Below are 27,397 nucleotides of genomic sequence, written 5' to 3' on the forward strand. Positions count from 1 at the left end.
ACACTCAACTATCTGTGATTTTTTTCTCTATGTGAAGAGGAAACATAATGTACCTTGTGACTTTGTTAGTGCGCATATACAAGTGGAACAAATCATGCTGTGAATACACCACCACTCATTAGCAGCAATCACCTTGACAACGGTATAGGTTACTTGCAACAACAAAATTCTCAAACTACTTTGTTTGGTTAAAATGTAAAGCAAGAGTTTATTTTTCATGTACTAACAAATCAGTGACTGGGAAAAGTGATATATGTATAAGGCCTAGAGAGAAAATATAATAGATGACTGATCCATTCCTCTGTGTATAGCTTATTATGAAATCACAACAGTAATTATTGAAATATAAAGAATAAAAAGTAATACGTTAGTGGATATATGTCACATGTAAATGGTGAGCAATATATTTTGTGATATAAGTTTAGAAAATATTAAGTGACAATTTCACCTGGATACAAACTGAAATCATGAAGATAATAATATCTCTATAGGTTATCTGACAAATGTGGGCCTATATTTGAATACATTACAAAAATAATTGTGAGATACCTTAAATTAATACATGGTTTTAATTATTTCCTTTGCCTCAAATCAGCCAACAAGTTAAATAATAAATACATTATTTTAAGAGCCCTACTAAGACGCAATTATTATAAAGCCTATATTACATTATTTGCTGCATAATCCTTTGGCCTCTTAAGGGACAAGGTCAAAACAGCATACCGTTTATGTAGTGCTGCATATGATTACGCACCATATGCTATCCCATAAATCCAATCAAATTAAAGTTAAAAATGACCATTCGGCAGGCAAAATAAAGAGAACGTGAAACAAGATAAGTTAGAAAAATAACATGAAGGATGACAACAACAAAAAACATTTTAAATGCTAGATTTATATAGGCCATTTATAAAAGCTGTTATTTCCTTGTGGCTTTGGTTAGATTGATCTCCAATTACATATTCTATATTCAACTCTATTTCAAACTCACTGTAGCATAGACTGTATAATATTACAGTCTATGGTATGGAGTAATGTTAGCCTATAATTGTGTTCAAGCTTTGTATTTAGGGTTCGTATTTAATATCGAAATGTTGGTTACACCATACATATGCCTGCACTGTTAGTATATCAGCAAAAAACATAGCCTACATACTCCAGTAGGATTGATATTGGCCGAACATGTCAATATTAGTAGTTGAATTCACTTCTACCAAGCGCTTTTGCACTTTACCCCTGGTGATATTTTGCCTATACGCCTCCCATCTCGAGTTATTATAATACATCAAATATTCTCTATTACATCCATGGACGGGCTCCAGCAACCAAGCCGGGGAGCGAGGAGACAAGGACAGGAAAAGTCGCAACGTGGCAGAGGAAGTGAAGAGGTGACGAGGTCTCGTTGAGCCCCTTTGCGCTTTCAGAATAGTCCTGGTGAAGTACCAAAACGTTTTCAAATACATCGAATATCTTCCCTTTCAAACACGTATTTGAACCATATGGCACAAAACCGAAAGTTAAGATAATAGCTGAAATGGACGTTTTTAAAAAGAATTACGGGGAAAACACACCTGTTGTTGCAAACCATGCTTCCTAGATGAAGAGTTGTGCTTTCACAGCCGAGTGGTTTATCTTCCCAAACATAGACAATCTAAGTAGCTGGGGCTTCCACGTGCTGCCGCCTTGACCAATCAGGAGATTGCGGGGAACCGTTGGGGTTTGAATTGTTCTCAGAAAACAGCGGCAGATGACAGCAGCTTGTTGCGCTCGCAAACATTGCTAGTAAGTTAGTGAGCTAAGTTATCTTCTTCACATCACCCGAAAACAACTTCCCGGACTTCAGCTTTGACTGCTATCCACTGAAAATGTCGAAAAAACAGATTTACTATTCTGACAAGTATAACGATGAGGACTTCGAGTACAGGTATGATTAACATGTTAACGTTTTTGGCATTTGCTAGCTAACGTTTTCAAAAGTCAATTTTCTTGTGTTCGGTAACGGCAAATCACGGTAAAGTTGGTTATGTAAGCTAGCTAACTTTAGACAGCTCAAAATCACGTTAACGTATCCTGACAACTTCTTTTGAAATGGGTAGCCAATTTCATAAAATACGGTAACGTTACTGAGTAACGTTGTGTAATTTAGATTAGCGTTACGTTAGCTAGCTAGCTAAGCCTCGAAAGTAACACAAGCTAACATAACCAAAACAACTCCTGATCAACTTAAAAGTAAACACTAGCTATGCTAACCGTTACGGTAACGTTAAGGGTGAAGTTAATGTTAAAATCGGTTTGGTTTGAACGATGTTGGAGTAAGGCTAGCGTTACTTCCTGTGCAATGTAGCTAAAAAAAAAAACGAACCAACGTTAAATCCTAACTTAACGTTACATTACCTAGCTAGTAACGTTATCGTAAATTGAGGCCTCGAGCGTCAACGTTAACGTTAGCTAGTTATCCTTAAGATAAGATAATATTACACCTTTTCACAACAGAAACACCATACATAAATAACGTTACAGATGGGTATAGAAATGAACAGAAATAACTAATAAAATGTACATAAAATAGAATACAAACTGCTGTGTATTATTATGTTAAAGTTACCAAAAATGGTCTTCATCCTTAAGTCAACTTACTCCTTGACCATCCTTAAAATATGTGGGTAGTTCTTGATTGTTTTATTTATCTTCCCATAGGCATGTGGTGCTTCCAAAGCAGTTGTCTAAACTGGTGCCCTCCTCCCACCTGATGACAGAAGATGAGTGGAGGGGACTGGGGGTGCAACAGAGCCAGGGCTGGATTCACTACATGATCCACAAACCAGGTGAGTGACGGTGGACTTAAAATTAGTTTCACATTTTCAAGTTTTGTCTTGAAACGGTGCTCACAAGCCCACATGTAGCTATATTAAACGAGCTATTGCTTATTGCAACCATCTTTTCTGTCCATGCTGGTTGTGGAGAGATCTTTTCTTACTTGGTGTCTACAGGAGATGAGGGACAAAATAAAATACATTTTAGCTTTTTCTGTGCAAAAATGTATCGTCATGCTCAGCCAAAGCAAATATATGGTTTTAGCAGTCTAAATATGTCTAATCAAATGGGTATTTCTAACGTTGGAATAGTATGTGTTACTATCACTTCACTGCAGCTCAGCAAGGAACACACTGTAGGGACTGTACATTTGGAAAATACCTTCTTGTTTTTGTCTGACTCTGACTGCTGAAGCTTCATTTTAGCTGTAGTTTAGCTGTTGAGTGCATTTTTTTTGCACAGGACTGGATTTTGTCTATTCTTACATTGTAGTTTGCCACGAAGGGATCTCTTCATGATCTGTAATGATTACAGTGAATAGGGCTGGGTATCGTTCAATTTCTTTTCCGATACCAATACTGTGACTTCGATACCAGTTCCTGAACAATACTTTTTTTCATACCAATTTTATAAAAATCCATTTTAACAAAAAGAAACTACAACATTACGGCACAAATCTTTTTATTTTGTTTTCAGCTCCTACTACGTGAGCCCCTTCTATGCGTAACGTAGAGTTTTTCCTGCCTCTTCAACATGTAATGTTAGACAGACAATCACCAGCATTATTAGATCTTGGTTAGTCTCACTTTGCCAGACCATCCTCCACACGCTGCGGAGGAGGGGTCTGGCTAGTCCACATAGCCCTCCGTCATAGAAGAAAAACGTGCTCTTTATTGGCATTTCTTTAAACCAATCACAATCGTCAAGGGCGGCTCCGCACGGTGCCGCTGCAAAATGGCCTCGGAAAGGAACTTGTTTTGGTGGAATGTGTACGTTCAAAGCTGTTTTAGTCGTGCGAGAGAAAACTCAGTTTGGACAGGTAGTCTAGCTAGCTGTCTGGATTTACCCTGCAGAGATATTAGGAGCAGTTAACCATAGTCCACCGGAGTTTAAAATTCCAACACAAAGAAAGCGGAAGGAAACTGACATCGGCGAAAAAGACATGCATCCTGGAAGTGGAACGTCATGGATATAGACTAGCTCTTGGTAGAAGCATGCTGCATATGCTTATTGACTCACTGACACTGTTGAGATTGACTCCTTAGGTATTGAATGACGAGGCATTTTTGTGATACTAAGGAGGCAATTGGATCAGTGCCTAAATTGAATTCGGTATCCAGCCCTAACCGTGAATGGCAACTTTTGTTTTACAACTAATGTACATTAGCATGTGGGTATTGTATCAAGGTAGTCATGAGAAAAATCTCAACCTATCCTTAAAGCTACATTGTGTAAAGCTGCAGACACACTGACCAGACGGCCGACCCTCGGCAGAAAAGGCAGTTGGACTGATCAGTCTCCCCGAGTTGGTCAAAAAAGTGCCTCGGAACACACCAAAGTGACGAGATGTAATACGTCTCCATAACAGCAGGCGGCGCTAATCTGTATTGTCACCCAAAAATGAAAACCGGCAGCTGATTGGACGAACGCGTCACGTGGGTCTGGTTTCTCCGGAAATTCAAAGCCAGACAGTAGCTAAGTTTCCATCCACTTGTCAATCGAATTATCTGAAGTTCGGTAAAAAAAAACTCATGCGAATAAAGCTGGTGAAAGTGTTTCCATCCAACGGCTTTAAAGCGAATAAAAACCTGTGCGTAATGACGTCACATGCTGTTTTGCGGTCAAATTGGTATATCGAATTGATTTGAGACATTTTAAGGTGTTTCCATTCATTTTTGCACTGAATCGCACAACATTCAAGCTAACTTTTGCGAACAAAGTTTTGCTAGACAAAATGGATCGCGCCATCTACCAACAAATGATCAATATTGCACAAGTTGTAATAGTGCTTATGTGCCAGCTGATAGCGACATATCAAGCTATAATAAGAAAACGACGACGCTATCAACACGTTGCCATACGAACGAGGATGATGCGAAGGTATATATACCTACCTGGAGTGGATGAGGTGCATGATATCTCGCTGCGTAACTCCAGAGCGCACCTTGTGCCACAGGTGTATGGCGCAATAGACGGGACTCACGTCCCGATTAGACCCCCTGCTGAAGGCTACAGGGATTTAGTCAATAGAAAGGGCTGGCCATCAATCGTACTACAGGCTGTGGTAGACGATCGTTGCATCATAAGGGACATTTGTGTCGGCACTCCTGGTAGTGCGTCTCCTTGTTCGTCCACTTCCATCTGTCTTTGTTGACACCCGCCATGTGTGCAAACAGAGCGGAAATGAACTAAAACTTCTTCTTTGTGGTGGGTTGCAACCATAAAATGACCTTAAACTTAATCACAATTCATTATTTATTCGGCAAATAACGTTTCCATCAGCGTTTATCGCATAAGCCGTATATCGATTAAGATAAAATCCGATGAGACCAAACGTATTTCATTTGAGTCGATATTCATGAAATTCAATCGAATTTTACTGTTTCCATAAGGCATTTTTCATTCGATATCACTTAATTCGGATAAAAACGTGTGGATGGAAACATAGCTTGTGATGGCGGCTTGTTCAGAATACGATTTCATATTGTATTAAAATAGTTCACAAAAACGTGTTTCTGAAAACATTTTAAGCGAGAAATAGGCCGTGCAGTTGCTGATCTGTTTTCATTTCAGATCGACAAAGGTCAGTTTAAAAGATTTTCATCAAATTTTGAGAGACTCTAGTCACGCTCATTCCGCTTCCAGTTTCCGGGTTAGCACTCTCAGATGGGTCATTTGAGTCCGACTGCCGGCAGTGCCCGCCCCGCCGATTTATACATGTCAAATCGGCCAAAATGAAGGACGACGGGCGCCTCAGACGGATGACGGCACAGAACACACCGAACAGCCTCGAGTCACCGACCTAGCCAGACTGTCCAACGGCCGATTATCGGCTTGGTGTGTCTCGGGCTTAAGAATTTCTCCCATCTAGCGGTGAAATTGTATATGACAACCAACTGAATATTACTTTGTAGCCCGTCCTCCTACGGTGGCCAAACCTGAAATTAGCTCTCTCCATCGTTTACACACAGCTGTTCTAGCCACTCCAATATTAACTTTGGTCTTGTTGCTTTGCCTGTCGCGTTGTCGTTTTTAATTCTCTTTTTCGCTTCCCTGGCGAGTAATCTCCCCCTGGCGTTCGTCACGGTGCCAATAGGTGTAAGAGGGCGAAATGCGGAGGTATGTCCCTCTTTGGCTACTGAATTTTAAAGATGGAGGCGCGACATGCCGGCCGTCATTCGAGCGAGTCGCTCGTATGTATTCTGAATGACAGATTCTACGCTTACGAGAATACTTTGATTAGTTGGTGGAAGTAATTACACATGAGTGAGCACATATTTGTGAAAGAACAAAGTTTTTTTTTTTTTGCTAAGAATCAACTCAAAAAATGACACAATGTAGGTTTAAATAGCTCCGAGCATGTGCCATTAGACTGCAATGAAAGTTATATGCACACGGAGCACAGCTGTGTGCATGAAGGTACACTGTATGGTGTAACCAGTACCACTGTACTGTACTGTAGTGAGTAGATGATGCTGACAGATACTTCTTTTTTGCTTTACTCTCCAGAGCCACACATACTGCTTTTCAGAAGACCTCTCCCAAAGGATTAAATGGGACCCATCTGTAAAATGCCTGCTATCATCTTTGCTGATTTGTATCGTCTTTGAACCATACATCTCTTCTACATACATATCTACATATGTTCTAATGTATTGTGTAGAAAACCCTTAGTTGCATTGTGTGTTTTTTTGTCTTTTCAAAATTCCCTCAATTTTTAGAGGTAATGAGAGGCAAACGGATCGATTCCACTGTGAATGATAACCTTAAAAACAATATGAAGGTGAAAGAGTGCCTGACAATTGTACATTTTAACACATTTTTTAAATGTCTTTTGATGCCATTTTGTTATGATTTTTACAGAGTATCGCACAGGCATAGGTTTTTCTGTATTTTTTCTTTTCTTTCTTTTTTTCTTAAGCCCATTATTTTCCCCGAAAGAGCTTTCTGTGTTTTCCTGTTCTTTAAATGTATGTTTGTGTTGTGTACATATTATTATTTCTAGATATTATAAATGTTGATATGGAGTCTTGGATAATTCAACATGCCCTTTGTTGCTGAAAGAACAAAATTAAATGTACTTCTTCACATATGTTTCCTCATGAATTTTCTTTTCCTTTTTTTCTACCAGATTACAGAATTATGTTTCTCATTTTTGGGAGTGTAATGGTGTTCAGTCAGAAACATTGACAACTAGTGGAGTAACAAATTCCGAGTGTCTAATGCCCAGGGAGTAGGTTGGTGCCCGGGCCTTGTGAACTGTCACTTTCTCTGGATTATAAGTTCCAGGACCAGGTTTCTTAGTGGCATCTCTTGGTAAGCCGTGACGTCCCAGCATGGAAAACGCCGGCTGCCTGGGTAGATAGACACTTGGGTCCGTACTGTTGTACCTGCAAGGCCCTGGCGTCTTGGCTAAGTCCACAGATGGTCCCCCTCTGCTGTAACTACCTGACATTGTGTAGCTTGAGCTGGATTGCTTGTTTGGAACTTGAGGGCCCATGAGCGGAGGGAGACAGTACCTGTTGGGAGCAGGCACTGAGTCAACGCTCCGGTAGTGTGTTCGAGAGCCCATTGTGTAGGATGGAGGTCTGTGCTGGAGGTTGCATGGTGGGGTTTTCTCAGGGCTGTACGCACCTGGTCCAGGCGTCTGGGATAGCTCCTCTAGTGAACAGAAAACCGTTGAAAATAGAAACCATAAACTCAGCAACATATGGTAGAGTGTGTTTACTTAGTGGGGTTTAGATTTTCAGTTGTAACAGCTGACACTGGCTCTCTAGAGGTAATGCCAAAAACAAATGGTTTTTGTACAAGGGTTCATCCTTTCACAGTAATGGAGCAGTTAGTTTTGTCTTGGTTAAAAATGCATCATTACAGCATGTACATGAATCTGAAACAAAATGTGCACTCAAAATAGCAGTTATTGAAGAGGAACTTACTCTGTGCTTTCACTCTGCCCAACATTGAGTATGCAGGTGTGCCATCCCTTCCAAAACGAGTGATTTTTGCATCAATGTGATACTGCGGCCCTGGACTTGAGTCTACACAATACACTGCAGCAAAAGTAAATATTTATGATCAATTTAAAATAATATATCCTCTGTCAGTTTGGTTTGACCATGCAATGGTCCTAAAATAGACTGGCTACAGAATTAGGAGGCGTTGTCTCCCCCTACAGGCTCTAATTTGACATTACACCAATTAGGATGTGTACACTTGTGATGCATTTGAGGACATTGAATCAATCAATAAATGTCATATAAATTGTTTATAAAATAGTACAATTGTAATGTTTTTGTGTGTTCTTGATAAGATGTATGGCTTTGAAATCAAAGTTCTGACCGAGATGATATCAAAGCATTTAATTACATAATTAACAAATATTTCCTCTGCAGCTATGTAGCTATAATCTAAAATTTAGAGAAAGAGATAAAGAACTCACTGGTGTCACTCATCCTGCCATGGAAAGAATAGGCAGGGCTAGTTGGCTTGGTGAAGTCATGGCCCATAAATCCAATGGTGGGAGGAAGCCCATAGCGACCAGGACCTGGCCCTAGAGACGTGGGGAATAAAATATATTAAAATATAATAAATAAAATATGTTTACCGTGCACAAATGACACTGTTGTGCAGTAACAGAGATTAAAAGTGCCAACAGTTTCTGTGTAAATCATGGCTTCTGTAACTAATGTAAGCAGCTGGGCTTCTTCTGCAACGTTGTGTGTTATAGAAAAGCAAGGTTAGTATACTTTATTTCAGCACCAGCCAGTGAGCAAGAAGAATGCAATGTCCAAACATTTGCATGCAGAATTTTACATAACTGTGACTACTTATTTGACCATCTGATAAACTCCCATATGAGAGGCAAGAAGGATCTGCATTAGACCCGCATCACCATGACTTATAATTAGCCCTAGAGCTGCATCTGATCGTTGTCTATCATGTGCACTGCGTCAGACAAACAGCCAGCGAGCAGGATGCAGCACACATCAAGACAACCCAGAGCAAAGTGTTACGGCACCATACATGTCTTCAGTGGCATGTGTGCAAGTGGGGAGCATTTTTTCACAGAAAAAGAGCGAGTCCTGGCAGGTCTGCACACTGACAAATCCTCTGCTCAATGTTCCGCCTTTGAAATTATGAAATAACCATCTGGAGCATAGCTAATGCTATGCATGCCTATACACAAGATGTATAGTTTTATACACATTAATTTACATAATCACAGTAAAAAGTAGCTTCTATTGATGAACTTACCTTTTTCTCTTCCTGCTATTACTGGGTATCTTTTCTCCATTTGGCTCTTTGTAGAAGTGACGGATACTTCAGGTATTCCTCAATGATATCAATACTACAGAAACATTCATACAAGCATGTCAATCATAACAAGAAGCTGGCTAAAGAAAAAATGATTGACAATTCTAAAAATCAAAACCTTAAAGGCAATTTTTTGTTTTGTTTTTGCACCTTACCACAGGTAATTCCCCCTTTCAGCCAGAATGGAGGCAGGCTGCATACTTGGAAATTCAGTCGTTAAGAGGAGCACCTTGGTGGTCTTTCTTCAGTTATCACAATATTGTTTCTCCAGGATCCAGCATCACCTGTACCCTGGCTGACAGTGAAACCCAGAGCCCTGGATGATCCAGAATCAATCCCTAATTTCCTCTGAAACAATCAGGAAACCTGAGACGTATAATACATATCAAAGTGTCAACAGCACACTGGATAGGGTTGTATCTATCTGCCTGTTTGTCCCTTTGTCCACCTGTGGTGGCTCAGACAGATGAATAGCCCTTCCTCCACAGAAGTCAATGTATAGGTGCAGTCAGCTGCTACTTAGGAACAATGTCATCACTCCGATTCACTCTCATGTAACGCTAGCTCCCCCCTGCAAACCATGAAACCAAGATCCCCCTCTCCCTCTTTCACTCTTTCTGCTCATCGCAGTGTGGAGACGCAATATCACTCTTCAGCCATCCATGCAGTTGCCACGGAGACTGCTGTGGATAGTTTGCTGCAGCCAGGTCCCTGCACTGCTGGCTTACTGTCACTACAGGAACAAAGTTTTTTTTCCATTTAGACTGGCGGGGTAAATCTACTGCATCTGCTCAGAGTTTAGAGTTTGTGAAGTTCCATGACATTTGCCTCCAATCTGACCTTAAACTATGAACTGTTGACAGTACCAGTTCTCCATATGCACCTCTTTACATTTATCAAAACAGGAATGCAAAGAGAATTCTTATTTATTTCCCTGCTGTGAAACGGCATACTGTGTTTTCTTCCCTGAAACACACATACATAAAGCCCCAACACAGCAGGGTCAGATGTTAAGCGCAGCATACCTGGAGCAGTTACAGGCCGAGTACCATCATTTGTCAGGCCAGCATACAACCCTCTGGTTTCTCATTTTTAACTTAAGGTCAAACCGATTACCCAGATGCGGTTTAGCCCTCTTTGATCTCCTCCAATCCCAGTGATAATTTGTTGTTTGGATTTGACTGACGCCTTTAAAGGCCAGAGCCCGAGGCCACAGTAACTGAGAGGGTCGACAAGTGATGTGCAGAAAACAAACATTAAACTTTAACAGGCTTTTACTCTCCCCTCGCTGCTGCTTTGGTAACCCGGTAACACATAGTACAGTGCACATCCTAACCTAGAGATTCATACAGGGTGTACACACACACATGTGCATGCTTTCTGTCTCTAACACAGAAGCATGCCAGGGGTCACAGAGTCAGTTATCAAAGCAGAGGGCCATCTGAAGCAGCAGGGTTGTAATACAGCTGACTGCTGACAGGAAATTATCTCCAGACTTAACTAGCCTTTCAAAGGAAATGGAGCAACACAGCTTTCATAAACTGCAGCTCCTCTGCTAGTGGAGCATATGCATGCACTGTGCTCCATCTGCAGAGATCGTATTGTTCTAAAAAGTCAAGGGATTTCTTTCCTACAGTTGTACAAAGTGTAATAGCACAAGCATAAACAGAAGAGTGTGGTAACAAAGTGCAGGAGCTAATGACTTAAACCCGCGTGACCATATTAATGACTGGACATATGAGCAAGTCTAGTGTCTGCCTGTTAACCACCACATCAAAACCTGAGAGCGTAAAAGGCAACAAAACCAAAAGCTTGGATTGTATACAATTTTATTCTCGTTTGTTTTAAAAAGCACACATTTTGATATGAGTAGGGGCTCAATTAATCAAATTTGGTCCATTTACAGAAATTCAAAACGTCATCCTTAATTTTTAAGTTGATTGCTTAACAAATCAAAATTGAACAAAACAAAAATAGCTTATGAACTGTACAATCAAATCTTAAGGTAGGTAAGGTGAAAGGTGACTTGAGAGTAGATGATGTTGGTGCCTTGGTACGACTGGTGTGTCCTGGTGGACCAGTATGAGTCGGTCAGAGACCTTTGTTACATGTCAGTCCGCTTCTCCGTCTTTATGTTTCCTGTCAACCTCTACTGTGCTGTCTAATAAAGGCAAAAGCCCAAAGAAACATTTGAGCTTATGTTTCCGTAAAGCATATGGTTAGCATATGTCTTTTTCCAGCAGGATACCAGCACAGGAATTTCATCAAACATTTCAATAATTGGGTTAAAGCTTGCTATGAAAGAAGAAGAAAAAAAGCCTTTGACAGAACATATCTGTGTTTGAACTCAAAGAACCACAAGGGCAGAAAGTTGAGTGTATTGTCGGGCATTGACAAAAAAAATAAAATAAAAATGATATGACCTCTAGCTACAAATAAATACCACAGATAGAAAATATAACAAAATATTTTGCTTAAAATCAGGTGTAATTACAAACATAAATACTTGATTATTTCTTCTAGTGATTATAAAGGCAGTACAGTGAATAACAAAGACGCTATGGTGCCTATTGGTGACCAGGAGTCTGGAGGAAGAAAAATAAAAGTCTGGAGGACACTACCTTAATAGCTGTGTCATACACTGTCACATCCAACCACACACACCAATGTATAAATGCATCCACACAGACTCCATTCAAAATGGTCTCTCTCTCTCTCACACACACACACACACACACACACACACTCTCTCTCTCTCTCTCTCTCTCTCTCTCATTCTCCAGACTCCATCATCTCTTCCTTCCAGACTGAACATGTCCCAAGTCTCTCTTCTCTTTCCATTCACTAGCATATTCACAAATAATGTACATTTTGGAGGTGGGTATGGCTTCACTCTGTGAGCGTTTCTGTGGACGACAAGAAAACAAGACAAACTTTCTTTATGAGATCATCTCAGACCCTGTTAACACTTCTTTCACTGAATATAAATCTTTAATGTGTGACAAACCATGAGTGACCAGTGACAAAATTTCATTCCTGCAAATAATTACCCATAAATGCTATTAAATCACAGTCTACTTCTTACGTAATGATTTAGCAATTTAAATGGGCACTGTAGCACCTGTGGCTGTAAATACCTAATAGAGCACCAAATGTGTATGCATCCGTGTCTGAAAGTAGTCCCCAACAAACGCACAATTTACTTCTGTTTGAGTGACGTATGCTACAGTGTCCAGCTTTTTAGTAACTAACTAGCAAAACATATTGTTTATATGTAACCTGCTTTTAAAGATTTGCTTTTGTAAGAATGAATGATCTTGGGGCTGGGTGCTACAGACAGGGTAGGGAACTCTGAAAGTACTAAGAGACACATTGATGTATTGTTAGTTTTGGTCCTTTCACGGGATTTGATGACAGAAAGAAACATACAGAAATAGAATAACACCAGCATTATCCTTTAAGCTCTAAAATGCCTGAGATCCAGAAACCCAAAGTCTGGGGAAAAAAAACACAAATCGTTGGGAGCAGCTCCTACCATCGCTCAGGGGTGTTTTTTGTGTCCACTGTGGGTAGCTGGGTATCTGTTGGCATGAGCACCTTCTGCTCTACATCCTCCCCACCTTCAGGAAGGTCAAAATGGTCCCCTCCCTCTGCATCGGCAAGGAAAGACTCAGAATCTGGGTCGTATTCATAGGAGTAGTAGGACACCTCTGCCATGGACCCCTGCTCCTCTTCACCTGGAGAGATCACGGGTGGGGTAGAAAAATGGAGACACAAAATGGTTGATGATAATATCTCATATACATAGAAGAAGTACTGCATTTAGTCGCCAAAGAGTAAATAACTGGGTGTAATGGAGACCTAAAGGTACCCTGTGACCCCTAGAAGCTTATGGAGCAATGTTGTTACATATGGGTCTCTGTGTTGTCTGTTCTCGCACATGCGCATAAGAATATCCATGCATGCGGGTGATCCGGTACTGATTCCTGCCAATGGTTTGATACTACTCCACTGATCTGCAAGCAACAGTAACGTGCAAAGAAACCTAGCAATGTGGTAGGGAAGAAGGCAGTAAACATGGATGTAAACTAGAAAGGTTTCAAACGTTTAAGAAAAAAACGCCTGTGCAGATGTTTTATGAGATAGAAAATACATTCAACACATTTGTTAGACCTCAAATATACACACAATGCATTCTGGTGATTAAAACTAAATGTAAACATAACTTTTGTCTGTTTACAAGAAAACTCCACTGGGCATCTTTTATATCCTGTACATGTGCAGCAGTACCCCAGCACAGACAGTAGGGGTCCCTCCCTGCTTAAAATGTTGTGTTCTTACATAGCATGCTCTCACACACACACACACACACACACACACACACACACACACACACACACACACACAATACGTAAACGTTTGACTCTTAAATATTTAAATTTAAGTGGTTAAAGCGCATGCACATGAAGGAAAATTTCATCTCAAATAAAGCCTGCAAGTCTGTGTATCTGGTACAATGTATGTTGTCCTCTGGTACAAGTTCACTAATAAGACAAGTCCGCACAGGGAAGCTAATTCCAGAGCTTCAGCTTCCTCCGCTGTTCCAGTGGAAACTGTCAGTTCCTTGGCATAGCCTGCCTTCACCTATTACACTCTCAGTGCACTTAGCGGGCATGTCGTCAACATTCTAATGGTTTACAATGACAGCGTTTTTACAGTACTTATTCAATCTAATCACCACAGGGTTATCATATTCTAGGTGTGTGTGTGTGTGTGTGTGTGTGCTTATTTGCCTGTGTGAGCATGCAATATGCGTACGTGCATGTAGATATACTGTATATGTGTGGGTGCATTCCTGTGGTGAGTGCGAAGGAGTGCTTTTGTACTACAGAGACCTTTGACTGAGAGTAGCTCTGTGAGCAGCTACCGGCTAGGAAACAAGTCAGTGCAGGCTGTGCCACATCACACTATCTTTTACACACACACACACACACACACACACACACAATGTTATGTATCGGTAAAAAATAAATTAAAATCGGAAACAGCTCACATATCACTACATGCAATCCACGCACACACAGCATGCATGTACAGTATGCACACTTCTGCAACTTGTGAATGACTGCAGTGCCTTTTTATGTTTTTGTTGCCAAATGTAACACAGCTACATCCTCCCTCCACATGCAGCCAAACATCCTACCAGGAATTCTTTGGCTGCCTTTTCTGGAAGTGGCAGATGATCTAAGCTCATGGCAGAGCAACAATCAAGCCTGCAGTGTGAAACCTATCCACCTATTTATCACAGCGATTGTAGACATGATGTGGTAGCAGGGGAATGTGCTGCCACACACCTCAACTACATATCTTCTTGCCTCTACTACTTCTTTTCATCCTTTCTCTCTTTCTACCCTGCTCTCTCCCCCCCCCCCCCTTCTTCTTTCATCTTGTCTCCCGCTCATCCCTCTTTGACTATCTTTCCCACCCTTCTTTTCTCTGTTATACACTCCCACACACCCTTTCATCTCTTTGTCACTCTTTCTTCTTTCTGCCCTTGTTAACTAACTTTCATTCTCCACATTGAAAAACAATTAACTAAAAATGCTGTATGCAAACAACATATGACATGCCGGAAATCTTGACTTTTAATGGATGCGGAATACTGTAGACAGAAAATATATAGAGTAGTACTGCTTCTGCTGCTGGGTACAGATGGACTTAAGCATGCAGATGGAGAGAAGGTTGGAGAGCAAGAGAGGTGAGATGAAAGGTAATGCAAAGCAGTGTACAAGTAGAGAAAGGTGTGGTGAAGCTGAAGTTACCTGTGTGTACAGGCACCGAGGGCTGAGCAGTTTCCTGGTTTGCTATTGGTTGCCTGTCCTCCACCGTGGTCTCTACTGGAAATACAAACACATTCAAACGCACACACACACACGTTAGATTATTCACATTTATGTGGCTGCCTCGGCAACTAAAAAAAACCTAGTAATGAATTAAACACAGTTTCAGTGTTGCATAATCTAAATACTGCCCAGAAGCATTATCCACCCCACTGAGCAACACCTCTTGGCAAAACAATGATGTACACTCAGTCTCAACAGAGGCCTGCATTAAAATCTTTTCAAAAATAGCAGGGGCCAAACCATGACCAGAGTGATGGTGTGTGGAAACAAATTGTATCTTATTCCTTTTCAAAAACAGGGAAATGGTGGCATGACTCTCTCCCACACAACCATACACAAACAAACAAGGTCAGGGAGCTCTAAACAAAAATATGATTCATTTGATGATCTACAGCATGAACCACTTGGCACAAACTGAGGTCTTTTCCCACCAAAGTTTTGTCTATGCCTTTTCCCAATCGGCTCCACAACATGAAGGCTCCTTTGTTGTTGGGCTGTGCGTCGGAAAGGAATGTGACAAGGATTTCAAAGGGCTGGACAAAAGCACTCTGTCATTTGGAGAGAGCCCTGTAATACAGCAGAGAGGGAAATAGGGTGTGGGTGTGGGGAATCAACGGGGAGCTCTCCTCAGAAAACTCATCCAGTAATCAGCTCAACACCTGAACAGCTGTTCCTACAGCTCAGATCATGGCACACACAGATGAGCATAGACGCACTCGCACGTGCGTCTGAACAGACACATGCAGATGCGTGCACAATGGACATGAGTACTACCACACACACGCACGGCATGCACACACATAAACACTAAGTTATAGCTAAGCCAACTGACTGTATCTGATAAAATACACAAACTCACAAGAGGACTGAGGGTACTCATACGGACACATACTTATTTCCTCTAAAGAGAGGAAAAGTTTTGCTGTCAATGTCTGTGAGTTACAGCCCCCCTATTGTATAAATGAACACTATGTAGTTGATACTGGCTGCTCGAGGATGTGATAAGCAGGAGTATGAGAACGTGGCTGTTTCAAAATAAAGTGAAATGTAATCTAAGTATTATTTCATTCAGCGTCTAGTAGCATTTTTGTTTCACTTCATTTATTCGGCCCGACATTGTGTTCATTTTAGCCAATTTCTTGTTTTGCCGTAACTAATCAGTAGCTGCTGCATTGGATGCTTAGGAGCATTTAGCGTTTTTTCGCACTGATCAAAGAAACCTGATATTTATATTTAAGAGTTGTTTCTGTACTTTACACAAATGTGCTAAGAAGTTAGCTAACTATGTAAGAAGATGACGCCCACTTCTTAATCCTGCCTACTAAGTTGTGATTGGTCGATTGTTTCTCCAACCGGCACACCTGTTTAAATCATTGAACAGATCTGAGATGTGGGTGGAGATTCAGAGGTCTTGAACCAGGTTATAGTAGTGCAAGCAGCAGCGTGAGTGAATGATGGAGCCTGACTAGTTGTAAGGTCAAAGTCCAGGTGAGGCCAGGTGATGTGCGATGCGAGAGTTCCTACCGTGAGGACACTGGGACAGTGGAACCTGCTTGATGCGTGTCCCGTTTCGACAGGCAAACACCTCCATCTGACACTGGTTCTGGTACAGCTGGCCGTCTGACCCACAAACTGGCTCCCCGTCGTAACCGCAGTCCCTGTAGCAAGTGCAGCGTTCAAACTGCTCCTCCTCCAGACAGCCAAACACATTGTTGCACTGGTTCGCCTGCACAAAACCTGCAGAAAAAAAAAAAGTGTTTTAAAGAGACTGACGTAAGTGCGGTGTCTGTGAATCATTAGGAGCATATTATGAGTCTCACCTATCCACTGGTTGGTTGAACTTTCCACCTCATTGCAAGTGGGTCCATCACACAGCTCCCGTGCTAGCGGACTGCTCTCGCTAACGTTGTAGAACCGGGTGGCCTCAAAGGCTGCATGACAAGCACAGACCCACACCAGCACGTTCACACATCCACACACACAAAAACAATGATGACGCTCACCATAACTGGATCTTAAACTAAAAAAATGAAATCCAATTTTCACCAAAAAAAAGAAGGCACTTCATAAATCATGGTGAGTTAGACAGGTGTCTTGCTCTGTAACTCTTTAAAGAGCAGTACTTAAAATATTCATCAGAGGCACACCTGGTTCGTAGTAGTCATAGATCTTGACCGAAACAGGTGCTGTCTTGCCCACAATGTATTCCCGGACAGCTTGAAAGGCCACACATGTCATACACTGGCTGGGGATCTAAGAAGGGGTGACAAACAAACACAGAAGAAATATTTACAAAAACACCTAGAAACGCGTACAAATGTACAAATGCATTTTATATATATATATATATATATATATATATATATATATATATATATTACAATACTCAAAGACACTTAACATTTTAAAAAATAAATCCACACACTAAAATACACGCACATTAATCAAACATTAAAAGCAGTTCTAAAAAGGCGAGTTTGAGTGACAATAATACAAAATATGCACTATATTATATATACACTTTTACACACACACACACACACACACACACACACACAAAACCCTGTGCAAAGACTGGTGAGTAACCCTCTCCTCATCCACCATCTCCACACAGATACAGTGTTCCCTGAAATGAGCCCTGATGGACACATCATGGACGAATAAGGATTAAACTCACCTCATCAAAGTAGAACAACACTTTTCTCCCATTCAGCTCATATCTCTTTAGACCCACGCGCTTGTCCATCAGAAGCTGTTGAGTAAGACACAAGAAAATCATGCCGCAAAAAACACAACTCAACTGGACTCAAAGATTTTGACCTGGTTTAGTCCTACAATTTTGTAGGGTATGTGTGCATGTGTCTTTGTATGTCCTTGGTGAAGAACTATAGTAAATACTATAATAAATAAATAGTTTCTAGCATTGCCCTGTGGAAACCTAGTGCTGTAAACTAGCTTAACATGTAACATGCCAACATCTTCTTTAAGGCACCATGAATTCATAATAATATATTGAAAATGGTTCATTATTGAAAATGAACCAAACATATATCTCCCTTATGCATTATATCTATCGTGATAAAGTCAAAGCTATGGCTGATGCTGATGAAGAATGTAACTGATTAATAGTACAAAAGGCACATTCATGGACAAAGAGCACATGGCTCGTAGTGAAGCCAGCTGGACATTTGATTCTAACATTAAGGTACAATTAGTAGTCATGGACATGGAAATGGGCATAAATAGTAATCAGCACCACAGCAGGCTGGACAGCTCCGTCTCATGTTAATCAGGGTTAATTATTCACTCAAATATTACATGTTAAACAGGTAACAAAAACCCTGGATTGACTAAAGTAGTATTTGAAAGCCACAGAAGCAATCATGATGTTTTAAATGTCGCAAATAGGTGACGGGTGAGGTATTAACCTTATAAAGAGCGCTTGTATAGGCCTAGTTTTGTACTAAAGACTGAACTTACTGACTTTACTGAACTGAAGACGGTGAGAATCAGCAAGTGTGTGTTCAACAAGGCCTTTCTTAATTCAACAAGGCTAGCTTTTCTCTGGGGTCGCCTATCAGTGCTTAGAGAGATTCTGGTATTTTGCGAACCTTGTGCACAATTGTATAATTGGGTCAGACGTGCATGTATGACCACATCTAGTAAATATGATTGTATGAATGAGTAATGGGGAAGCTGTTTATGGCAAATTTGAGTATGTTGAGCATGAGAGCCAGCAGGGATTTTTCATTCTGTCAAAGGTGGCAGCCTTTGGACAGCAGAGGTTTATGAGGTGCTCAGTCTGAGCTGGCGCCACCGAGACACACACACACACACATACAATTGGTCCCTCTGTTTACAAAAGCATTGTTTGTCTATCTAGCAACTAAACTTTCCAATGAACTCCCATAGCTCAAATGTTATATCCACAGTGGGTTCTGGGTCGTTAAACAAAGCTCATTATATTGGGTGATAAGAGGCCATGGCTGCAGTAGCTCCGAGTCAGTCACCGGACTAATCATTCATGACTACAGCTTCCATGAAAGCAACTAGACATGACTGTAGAAGCCTAGCTTGCCACCATAAATTGAGGAATGTCAGTGGCAGTCGGGTAGGCAGTAGTAAAACTCCAAGGGAGGCCAGCAGGGGTGTAAACTGAGCTTGTTAGCCACTACAACTCAGGTCAGCCTCAACTGACACACTCACAGGAGTATATGTGTGTGTTTAACATCTCCCCAGGTAGCTAGAGAGGTGGCTCTTTTAGAGGTGGAAGCCTGCAGACTAAGGCCCTATAACTGTCTAATGAAGGACAGGCTTCTGACGGGTGCCTGGGGAGCTGACCTGGATCCAGCCCTTAAAATGAATCATTGCTGTCTCTCGCTCAGTAGAACCATTCCTCAAATCACCCATCCATCCTACACATGCTACTTCTTTAATCTAGTCCTCTGTTTATTACATATCTGTCTCTTCCCTCTGTTCTTTGTAAACTATACTATAAAGTCTGTACCTCACAAGGCCCAAAGAGGTGTGTGTGTGTGTGTGTGTGTGTGTGTGTGTGTGTGTGTGTGTGTGTGCGTGCGTGCGTGCGTGCGTGCGTGCGTGCGTGCGTGCGTGCGTGCGCGTGTGTGTGTTTGGACTTGTGGGCCAAGAGAGGCCCGATGGCCTCTGACCTGAGACATTGTAACTCTACGGGTTCTGAGCCAGCTGGTCTTTCTCTTATCATACCTTAAAAAAAACACCATAAAAACGACCCTCAACTTAATGATCTTTCTCTTGCCTATGACACATATGAACACATGAAGACACAGCACTTTAGAGGGGCTGTCCCATTTAAAGGAAGTCTTCAGGAGCTGTTCTGTCCAACTTCTTACAACAAAGGAGATCAGGTAATCACTTGATTTCTTACTGCTTCAACAAACGTTTACATAAAACCACACATATCCAAAGTATATGTTACATTACATGTCATTTAGCTGACGCTTTTATCCAAAGCAACTAGGGGTTAAGTGTCTTGCTCAGGAACACATTGGTTGATGTGTCACAGTGGGAATCGAACCCTGGTCTCCCAAACCAAAGGCATGTGTCATATCCACTGCACCATCACCACCCCACACATATGTGTGTGTGTGTGTTTATGCAACTACAGTCAGGGATGCATCCTGTGTGTGTGTGTGTGTGTGTGTGTGTGTGTGTGTGTGTGTGTGTGTGTGTGTGTGTGTGTGTGTGTGTGTGTGAATGTGTGTGTGAATGTGTGTGTGAATGTGTATACGTGAGCCTGGGGTTTGCAAAGGAGTCTGATGAATTCCATGACATACTGTTTCTTTTGTGAAATGGCCACCAGATGTGGACACATCTGTCTCTCTTTCCACCTGTGGTTCAGTTTGGGCACTTAACCTGACTACCTGGTCTGCCTGTCTAGCAATCTGTGAGCCACTATGACATTAGCCATTGGGTGTTTATGGGTCTCTGTATGTTCATATGCGTATTAATGTGATTACGTACCCTCTCTAGACTTTCGACATCTGCTCGGAAACCGGAAATCATGGGAACTTCTATGACAGCCATGTTGGACGATCCTGAATGGAGCCACCTGCACAGAGAGTCGGGGGCAGGATGAAAATGGAGGGTTGTTAGAAGAAGAGCTGTGCATTTGTGCGAGGCCAACTTTTTTACTTCTATGTAGTGTGTGTGTGTGTGTGTGTGTGTGTGTGTGTGTTCTACCTGGCACAGACTTCTAAGAAGATGTGGAAGTCCATTTTGTCCTGGTGGGCAGCTGGGTCGTCATCATCGATGGGTGCCCGCCGCTTCCGATTAAGCTCAGAGCGGTTGTCAGCACGGCTCCGGGAGCGCGAGGAAGGATGACGGGAAGATGAGGAGGAGGAGGAGGGGGGGGGCTGCAGGTGTCGCTCCTGAAAAGGCTCTTTCAGGTCCACCTTGAGCTGGAAGGCTGGCTTGGATACTGGGTCAGGTAGGTTGTAAGACACATCAATCTACAGACACACAGAGAGCGGTAGGAGTGCAGTATTTAAGAAGAATATCCATTAAAATGAGACTTTAAATGCTCAGATAGAGCAGACTGACTGGATCGTAAGGAAAAAAAAGATGTCCAGGCCTTTTCCCCAGAGGATGAAGGGTACTAACCTAGCTGATTCCCTGACTTTTCCTCACCACCACCAGCAGGTTTATGTTTTTGGCTTTTAGTTAAATGTCTTAATAACGATTGATTGCCATGAAATTTGGTACAGATATTCATGGTGCCCAGCGGTGCCCTAAATATAGCCTCACAGAGCCACTAGTATGACTGTAGATTCAGTCTTGTTAAGTTAATATTTCCCTTTGTGATTAGGACATTACGTCTTGAGCTAGTACACTTAATTCTCGACCTTATTTTGGGTGCAGCTTTACTTTTTCATATGAGGATATGACCAATAACAAGCAGATGCCTTGAGCAGTCCAGATATAGAGACATACTGTATGTCAAATCAGCTGATAATTTGTCATAATGTCTGCTTTCAAAACAGGTTTTCATTTGTTTGGCAAATGTTTGGTATGTGTTTGAGGCAGCTATTTGTGAAACAAAAACATTTTTGTATAAAGTATCAAAATTAATACGTTTTGGCATCATCAAATGCAAACAAACTACTTAAGAGTTCAAATATTTAAGACCTCTGGCCCTGAAAAGACGTCGGCAGCACTTTAAAGCATAAACCACAAATCATATTCACTGGACACAAGACATGCTTTCAGTAGACTACTATTTCAGCCTGAGGACAACTCACTGCTTTGACGCTCTTTTTAATTTAACAGAAGATTATTATCCCCAGAATTGTACACATTCTGAATAAACCATTCAGTTTGCAAAGTTACTAAATAATAATCCTGAGGCACAAGACACATCTCTCTCTCATACTCATCATATACAGTATGTCTACAAACAAACACACAGGCAGCTCTCTTTGATTTCCCCGCTCTTGTATTTCATTAGAGTCCAGGTGCTGCTGGCCTGAGGGGCTGTCAGAGGGGTGTGTTGACGCACAGAGAGGTGTGGATGGAGGGAAAGTAGAGCGGTACAAAGAAAGAAAATGTGTGTGGTGTGTGTGCGTGTCACTTGTGCTTTTCCATTTATGCCTTGTTTGGTTTTAAAGCAAAGACGTTTAAGCATGGGCGATAAGAAGAAAGGACAGAATATCATCCAACAAAAAGAAGGATTGACTTCTGTTTATGAAAGAGGTTTTTGTTCATCTGTAACAAGGTAGGAAGTAAACAGCATCCTGTCCAGGGGACCACAGGAATCAACAGGAATTATCAACACAGTCCAAAACAACTGGCTAAACTCTAACAGATTACTCCAATTTAAAAGGGAGGAATTTGGGCATTATGGAACGACTTCAACTGACCCTCCTGTACTGGCAGATTCTTGTTGTGAGCCGATGAAGCAAGCATTGCATAAAAGTTCCCTTTTTGACAATGTTCAAGACTGCAAATGTGTACAATACCTGCATGAGACAGCAGCCCTCTCCTTTAGCGCTAACAAAAAGGCCTGTGGGGATACTGGGAATCTGGAAAAGAGAGAGAGAGAGAGAAGAAAGAGAAACAAAGAGTCAGAGGGGGCAGGGAGAGGTGAATGAGTCATTTATCAAGTGAATGAATGCTGTAGGCTGCTGCTCTGCCACTAGTGGTTCCCTGGCTACTAACCAGCAGGCCTTAATTGCCCCCAATTAAGCTGACACCACTAATCACAGCAGAGGAGCATGCCCAGCAGAGAGAATGCACTGCACTTTCACCTGAAACACGCACGCACGCACACGCACACGCACACGCACACGCACACGCACACGCACACGCACACGCACACGCACACACACACACACACACACACACACACACACACACACACACACACACACACACACACACACACACACACACACAGTGCCACAGTGCCACAGTGCCACAGTGCCACAGTGCCCAGGCCAAGGTGGTGCGCGCCCACACTGTCAAGCATGTAATGTGTGGGCAAACAAGCCAATAAAAAAACAAAACAGTTATAAAATCAACAGACCAACAAGGTGCTTCTGGGAAATCCAGTCCAGTTAAGCCGGGTTTGGTTTGGCAGTGTGAAAAGGTCCTGGCTACTAAACAGCCGGACATAGAAACAGAGATTAATGTTTAATGCTAGAGTGTGGGCTCTGGTGCATAATTGCTCATCAATCACTATAATAAAGAGGAAAACGTTTCTGCATTGCATTAAAGCGCTGGGGTTTCTCTTGAGGGAAATGCCACCTCTGAAGTGCTGGCAATCATTAATGGAGTTTAAGACTAATGTTGATAAAGCGCCGTCAACCTGGACAAACAATCTAAAGGCAGCAGCATAGCAAATTGATAGTCGTGCCTGATCTGCACACAAAAACACTGAGGAGCATGCCTGCCTTAAAGGAATCATTTATATTATTCACTGTTTCCATGGATGTGGTTACCTTGGCACTCTGAAGGAGTTTCTGGTTGTCCCTGTTGAGTTCAAAGGTCTCCTGGAAGTCGAGGTTGGTGGAGGCCAGTGAGATTGTGAGGTTGACCCCTCCTACATAGGACAGGATGGCATACTCCGACAGAGCCTGCAGAGCTACACACGTGTCCTGTACAGGGAGTTTAAAGACATCTACTTTACACCTGAGTTTTGGGACCAACAAATTATATTTTATCTTTAGTTGCAATAGCTCATTTTCAGTGACATCGGTTTTACTAAAGACATTTGTCATTTAAACACTGCTGTGTTATCACTTTTCCATTTCTTTGATTATTAATTCTGTTTTCAAACTGCACATAGAACAACTGTTTAATTTTATTAGATCACAGTGTGATGCTGCAACAAGTGGCTGAACCGAAAGACAATAGAAGCCAGAGAAGCAGGGCTACCTGTGTGGAGGAGAAGCCACCCAAGGCATTCCTCTGCTGGGAGAGCCATTTGACCACAGGCAGGGCAGATGCCACATCCCCAAGGAGGGTGTAGGTCAGAAGACCGTAGGCTGTCATCTCCACCTCTGCTGACACCACTGGGAACAAACGAGAACTAGACTCTTATTTGTGTTATGCATTTTATTTTAGGGAATCAGACAATGTCAGATCTGTGTGGTTGGTCAATAGGATAACAGGAAGCAGGTGCAGCTAATGTAATTCACAGTCTTGCACTGTCTCCTACTATATTTCCAATAGGAAGCTAATATTGAATTAAATATAGTTATACAAGTATACCTGACTGAGAGAGGCCATCGCTGAAGCCCATGAAAGTGTCCTCATCTGTCATAGTGCTGCCAGTCAGACTCCAGTGGGTGAGTCCGTCTACAAAGACAGACAAAGTGAGAGCGCAGGGAGGGCATCCTGTATCATATGACTCACTGTATCAATATCCTTATTGTCTGAATCTTTCAGCAACTCTGCAACCAAGCCCTGTGCCTTTATTGTATGTGGGGAATACAATTATTGTGATAAAGAAAGAACATTTCTGTGTTCCGCTAAACCCTGTCAAATCTGCCAAAACGTGCAGAAAGTTCTAGTCAAGAGGAAGAAAGGGAAATGGCCAAAGGAAACCAACAGTGTGATAAGAAACAGAGGGGGTAGGGAGGAGTGGATTGAACTACTGCTGAGCACTAGAGCCGCTTCTTTTTAGTCGTTCCTTCCACTCAGACTGCAGCGGCCTCAGTGCAAGGAGGCTTCAACTGTAAACATGTAATGGTTTAGTGCTGTTGTAAAGAGATAAGCCAAATATTTCTACATTTCAATCTATTCTCACTGTGATTTTTTTTTATTATGGTGCATTAGTCTTGTTGTTACAGAACCCTTTCATTCAACATCTGGTCTTCGCTTGTCACCTATTAATACATATGTTGTGCTGGTTGCTAAGCTCTGTTGCTGACTGTGTTTCTCACAGTGATGAGTGTGGCAGTACCTTGTGTAATGGCCATGTGGTTGAGGCGGCGCAGGGCCAGCGGGGCGTAAGCGCTGCGTAGCAAAGCCAAGGCATATGCAGACAGGGCCGTGGTGTATGGGTCATCTGCAGAATAGGTGTTGCTCTCGAGGAAATCCTTGGCTTTGGCGACTGCCACCTTCTCTTCCTGGGCCAGACAGGACAAACACAAATGAACATGTGTCAATAGTTTAAAAGACATGGCAGACTTTTTAACAGTGGAACTTTTGTTTGAATTTTCTGAATTTAGTCTAATCAGTGGCATATCTGCAAGCAAATATTTTCTCCAACTGGTGATAACCTGCTGTTGAAAGCTGTAAATGTGTCAGTCAAAATGCTGTATTTGAAGTGTTAAAATTTCTGTTAAAATAATAAAGCACCATTCGATACTTAAGATACAGTTTGCTTTATTATGGAGGTTCCAAAATATATAAATACGTAATAACAGTATAGTTTTTATTAATTTAATTATTAATTGTGAGTGTGGTGTTGATGGAAGCTGTCCTGCAATATGAGACACGAGTGAAATAAAAGAGTGACTCCCAGCTGATAAAACAGGACATTGTGAATAGAGGTGTTATGTCTCCACGGACATTATACAAATCAAAAATTGTACCAAAATTGTTTGTTCTATTTGTGAAGTTGTGAAGGGCTACACAATATGAGGAAAACATGCGATACCGTTGTTGAATATCGTGATAACGATATTACTTGTGATAAATGAACGGATATTAAAGTGTACTCAGTTCTGCATTTCTGCTGCTTTTAATATTCTGTTAAAATACAACAAATTGCTTGTTGAATGTAAAACAAATGAAAGGAAATCATTTTCAACATTCTTTTATTGAATAAATTGAACATTGCATTGAATATAAAAGGCACCACTGCAAAAATAATGACATTACAATGACGTTACATTTTAAAGTGCAGTTCAACTAAAACAAAAAATCTCTGAATGTCTTTCGCGATATGTCGCAGTCTTTTGCGATGTGTTATTTGCAGCAGTTGATATCGCGGTGACGATAAAGAAAAACGATGTATTGTGCAGCCCTAAAAAACACACGCACGCACACACGCACACACACACACACACACACACACACACACACACACACACACACACAGACACACTCCGTTTAACAGATCAGTTTGGAGGCTGCCCTGTCCAAACCCACAACCGCCTCCTCTACTCAGTTGCATTTATTGAATAAAGATTAATTTTAGCCATTAAAAAGTTGAGAGTTGACTTTCATCTCATGCAGATGTGACCATCCCTCTCATCCCTGAGATGATAGGCCTCCAGAGCCACTCACTGTAATTGCAGCAGTCATCTTTTAATTAAGTGAAATTGGAAAGGGGTTGAAGGTTCTGCTTTGATGTGAAGGATACCTTTTCAGTTTTTATCAGTTGTAAAAGGACAGACTCTCAGAAAAGGCCCTTTGGGAGAGATAGCAGAGGAATGGGGGAGAGACAGATGGATGGAGGGAAGCCAGGGAGAGGAAATGCTAAATAAAGAGTCAACTATGTGGACAAATGGAGAGCAAAGGCAAAAACAATCAGAGGTTTAGAGGACTTCATACTGCCAGAGTACGTGCTGAGGAGGATTTCACCAGAATTGCGTGTAACTCTTTAACTCTCCTTTTGATGAGTGATGGTTGATTTTGAAGAAGGCCTGAGGGCTGAAATGTCATCTAAATTAAATAGAGAAATGCATATGGAGCTAGAGTGTGCAACACTTTTTTCTTACTTTCAAGTCTAGTTCCAGTGATCAGCACCTCACTACACCCCTTGGTGTGCGTTACTTTTCTATATGTTATGTAACTCTTTCTTTTCCCATGTCTTTTAGTGATTGAACAGCAGCACACATGCTGCCAATGTTAGATGACCATAAGTGAGAGAGTCAAGAAAAATCAAGCCAAAAACAGAGAGAAAAGAAGGGAGACAGGGAGGAATGCAATTAGTTGTCTTTCACGGAACTTAATTGTCTCTGCACGTCAGCCTGAATCTTTTGATGTAGTCCAAAACATGATTGGATATTAGATTAGCAGCACTGAGGCATAACAAATATGAGAAGGCTGACTGCCAGAACATCCATCTTCACAACTATCAGGAATGCAGGGATTCGTCTACACACGACCTGTACTTCACAGCAGGCTGGTAGGATAGGGCTACAAGAGTGAGTGGT

The 27,397-nt window shown here is 41.6% G+C and overlaps 3 protein-coding genes across 5 annotated transcripts in view; 1 reads left to right on the forward strand and 2 right to left on the reverse strand.

Annotated features, from left to right (window-relative positions):
• Positions 1 to 1,682: 1,682 nt before the first annotated feature.
• cks2 (CDC28 protein kinase regulatory subunit 2) lies at positions 1,683 to 7,126 on the forward strand. The gene is made up of 3 exons (XM_031307012.2): positions 1,683 to 1,924; positions 2,698 to 2,825; positions 6,544 to 7,126. Exons 1-3 carry the CDS (start codon positions 1,866 to 1,868, stop codon positions 6,585 to 6,587), a joined length of 231 nt encoding a protein of 76 aa, XP_031162872.1. The 5' UTR covers positions 1,683 to 1,865; the 3' UTR covers positions 6,588 to 7,126.
• On the reverse strand, positions 6,958 to 9,384 carry odf3l2b (outer dense fiber of sperm tails 3-like 2b). The gene is made up of 4 exons (XM_031307015.2): positions 9,289 to 9,384; positions 8,474 to 8,584; positions 7,971 to 8,084; positions 6,958 to 7,695 (listed from the first exon to the last, which is right to left on the reverse strand). The coding sequence occupies exons 1-4, from the start codon at positions 9,326 to 9,328 to the stop codon at positions 7,208 to 7,210; spliced, it is 753 nt and encodes a 250-aa protein (XP_031162875.1). The 5' UTR covers positions 9,329 to 9,384; the 3' UTR covers positions 6,958 to 7,207.
• A 1,776-nt stretch (positions 9,385 to 11,160) lies between these two features.
• cpamd8 (C3 and PZP like alpha-2-macroglobulin domain containing 8) overlaps positions 11,161 to 27,397 on the reverse strand; it is a 42,172-nt gene continuing 25,935 nt past the window's right edge. For all 3 annotated transcript variants that reach the window (XM_036007484.1, XM_031307262.2, XM_031307263.2), the window contains 15 exons: positions 25,195 to 25,360; positions 24,501 to 24,587; positions 24,165 to 24,301; positions 23,729 to 23,884; positions 22,748 to 22,810; positions 20,973 to 21,241; positions 20,754 to 20,841; positions 17,929 to 18,003; positions 17,399 to 17,504; positions 17,072 to 17,182; positions 16,776 to 16,988; positions 15,171 to 15,245; positions 12,884 to 13,085; positions 12,137 to 12,254; positions 11,161 to 12,093 (listed from right to left, as the gene is read on the reverse strand). In XM_036007484.1, the coding sequence (XP_035863377.1) occupies position 12,254; positions 12,884 to 13,085; positions 15,171 to 15,245; positions 16,776 to 16,988; positions 17,072 to 17,182; positions 17,399 to 17,504; positions 17,929 to 18,003; positions 20,754 to 20,841; positions 20,973 to 21,241; positions 22,748 to 22,810; positions 23,729 to 23,884; positions 24,165 to 24,301; positions 24,501 to 24,587; positions 25,195 to 25,360 (1,749 nt within the window). In that variant the 3' untranslated portion in view covers positions 11,161 to 12,093; positions 12,137 to 12,253. The remainder of the gene's footprint in view (positions 12,094 to 12,136; positions 12,255 to 12,883; positions 13,086 to 15,170; positions 15,246 to 16,775; positions 16,989 to 17,071; positions 17,183 to 17,398; positions 17,505 to 17,928; positions 18,004 to 20,753; positions 20,842 to 20,972; positions 21,242 to 22,747; positions 22,811 to 23,728; positions 23,885 to 24,164; positions 24,302 to 24,500; positions 24,588 to 25,194; positions 25,361 to 27,397) is intronic.

This window comes from Sander lucioperca, chromosome 11, assembly GCF_008315115.2.
Source record: "Sander lucioperca isolate FBNREF2018 chromosome 11, SLUC_FBN_1.2, whole genome shotgun sequence".
Classification (NCBI taxonomy): Eukaryota; Metazoa; Chordata; class Actinopteri; order Perciformes; family Percidae; genus Sander; species Sander lucioperca.

Bases quoted from the DNA above. Each gene is read 5' to 3' on its own strand.
- cks2 (XM_031307012.2), top strand. From the start codon at position 1,866: ATGTCGAAAAAACAGATTTACTATTCTGACAAGTATAACGATGAGGAC. The intron at 1,925-2,697 runs GTATGATTAACA...ATCTTCCCATAG, and splicing joins GATGAGGACTTCGAGTACAG to GCATGTGGTGCTTCCAAAGC. The intron at 2,826-6,543 runs GTGAGTGACGGT...TTTACTCTCCAG, and splicing joins CTACATGATCCACAAACCAG to AGCCACACATACTGCTTTTC.
- odf3l2b (XM_031307015.2), bottom strand. From the start codon at position 9,328: ATGGAGAAAAGATACCCAGTAATAGCAGGAAGAGAAAAAG. The intron at 8,085-8,473 runs GTGAGTTCTTTA...CTTTTGCTGCAG, and splicing joins TGGCAGGATGAGTGACACCA to TGTATTGTGTAGACTCAAGT. The intron at 7,696-7,970 runs GTAAGTTCCTCT...TCTGTTCACTAG, and splicing joins GGGCAGAGTGAAAGCACAGA to AGGAGCTATCCCAGACGCCT.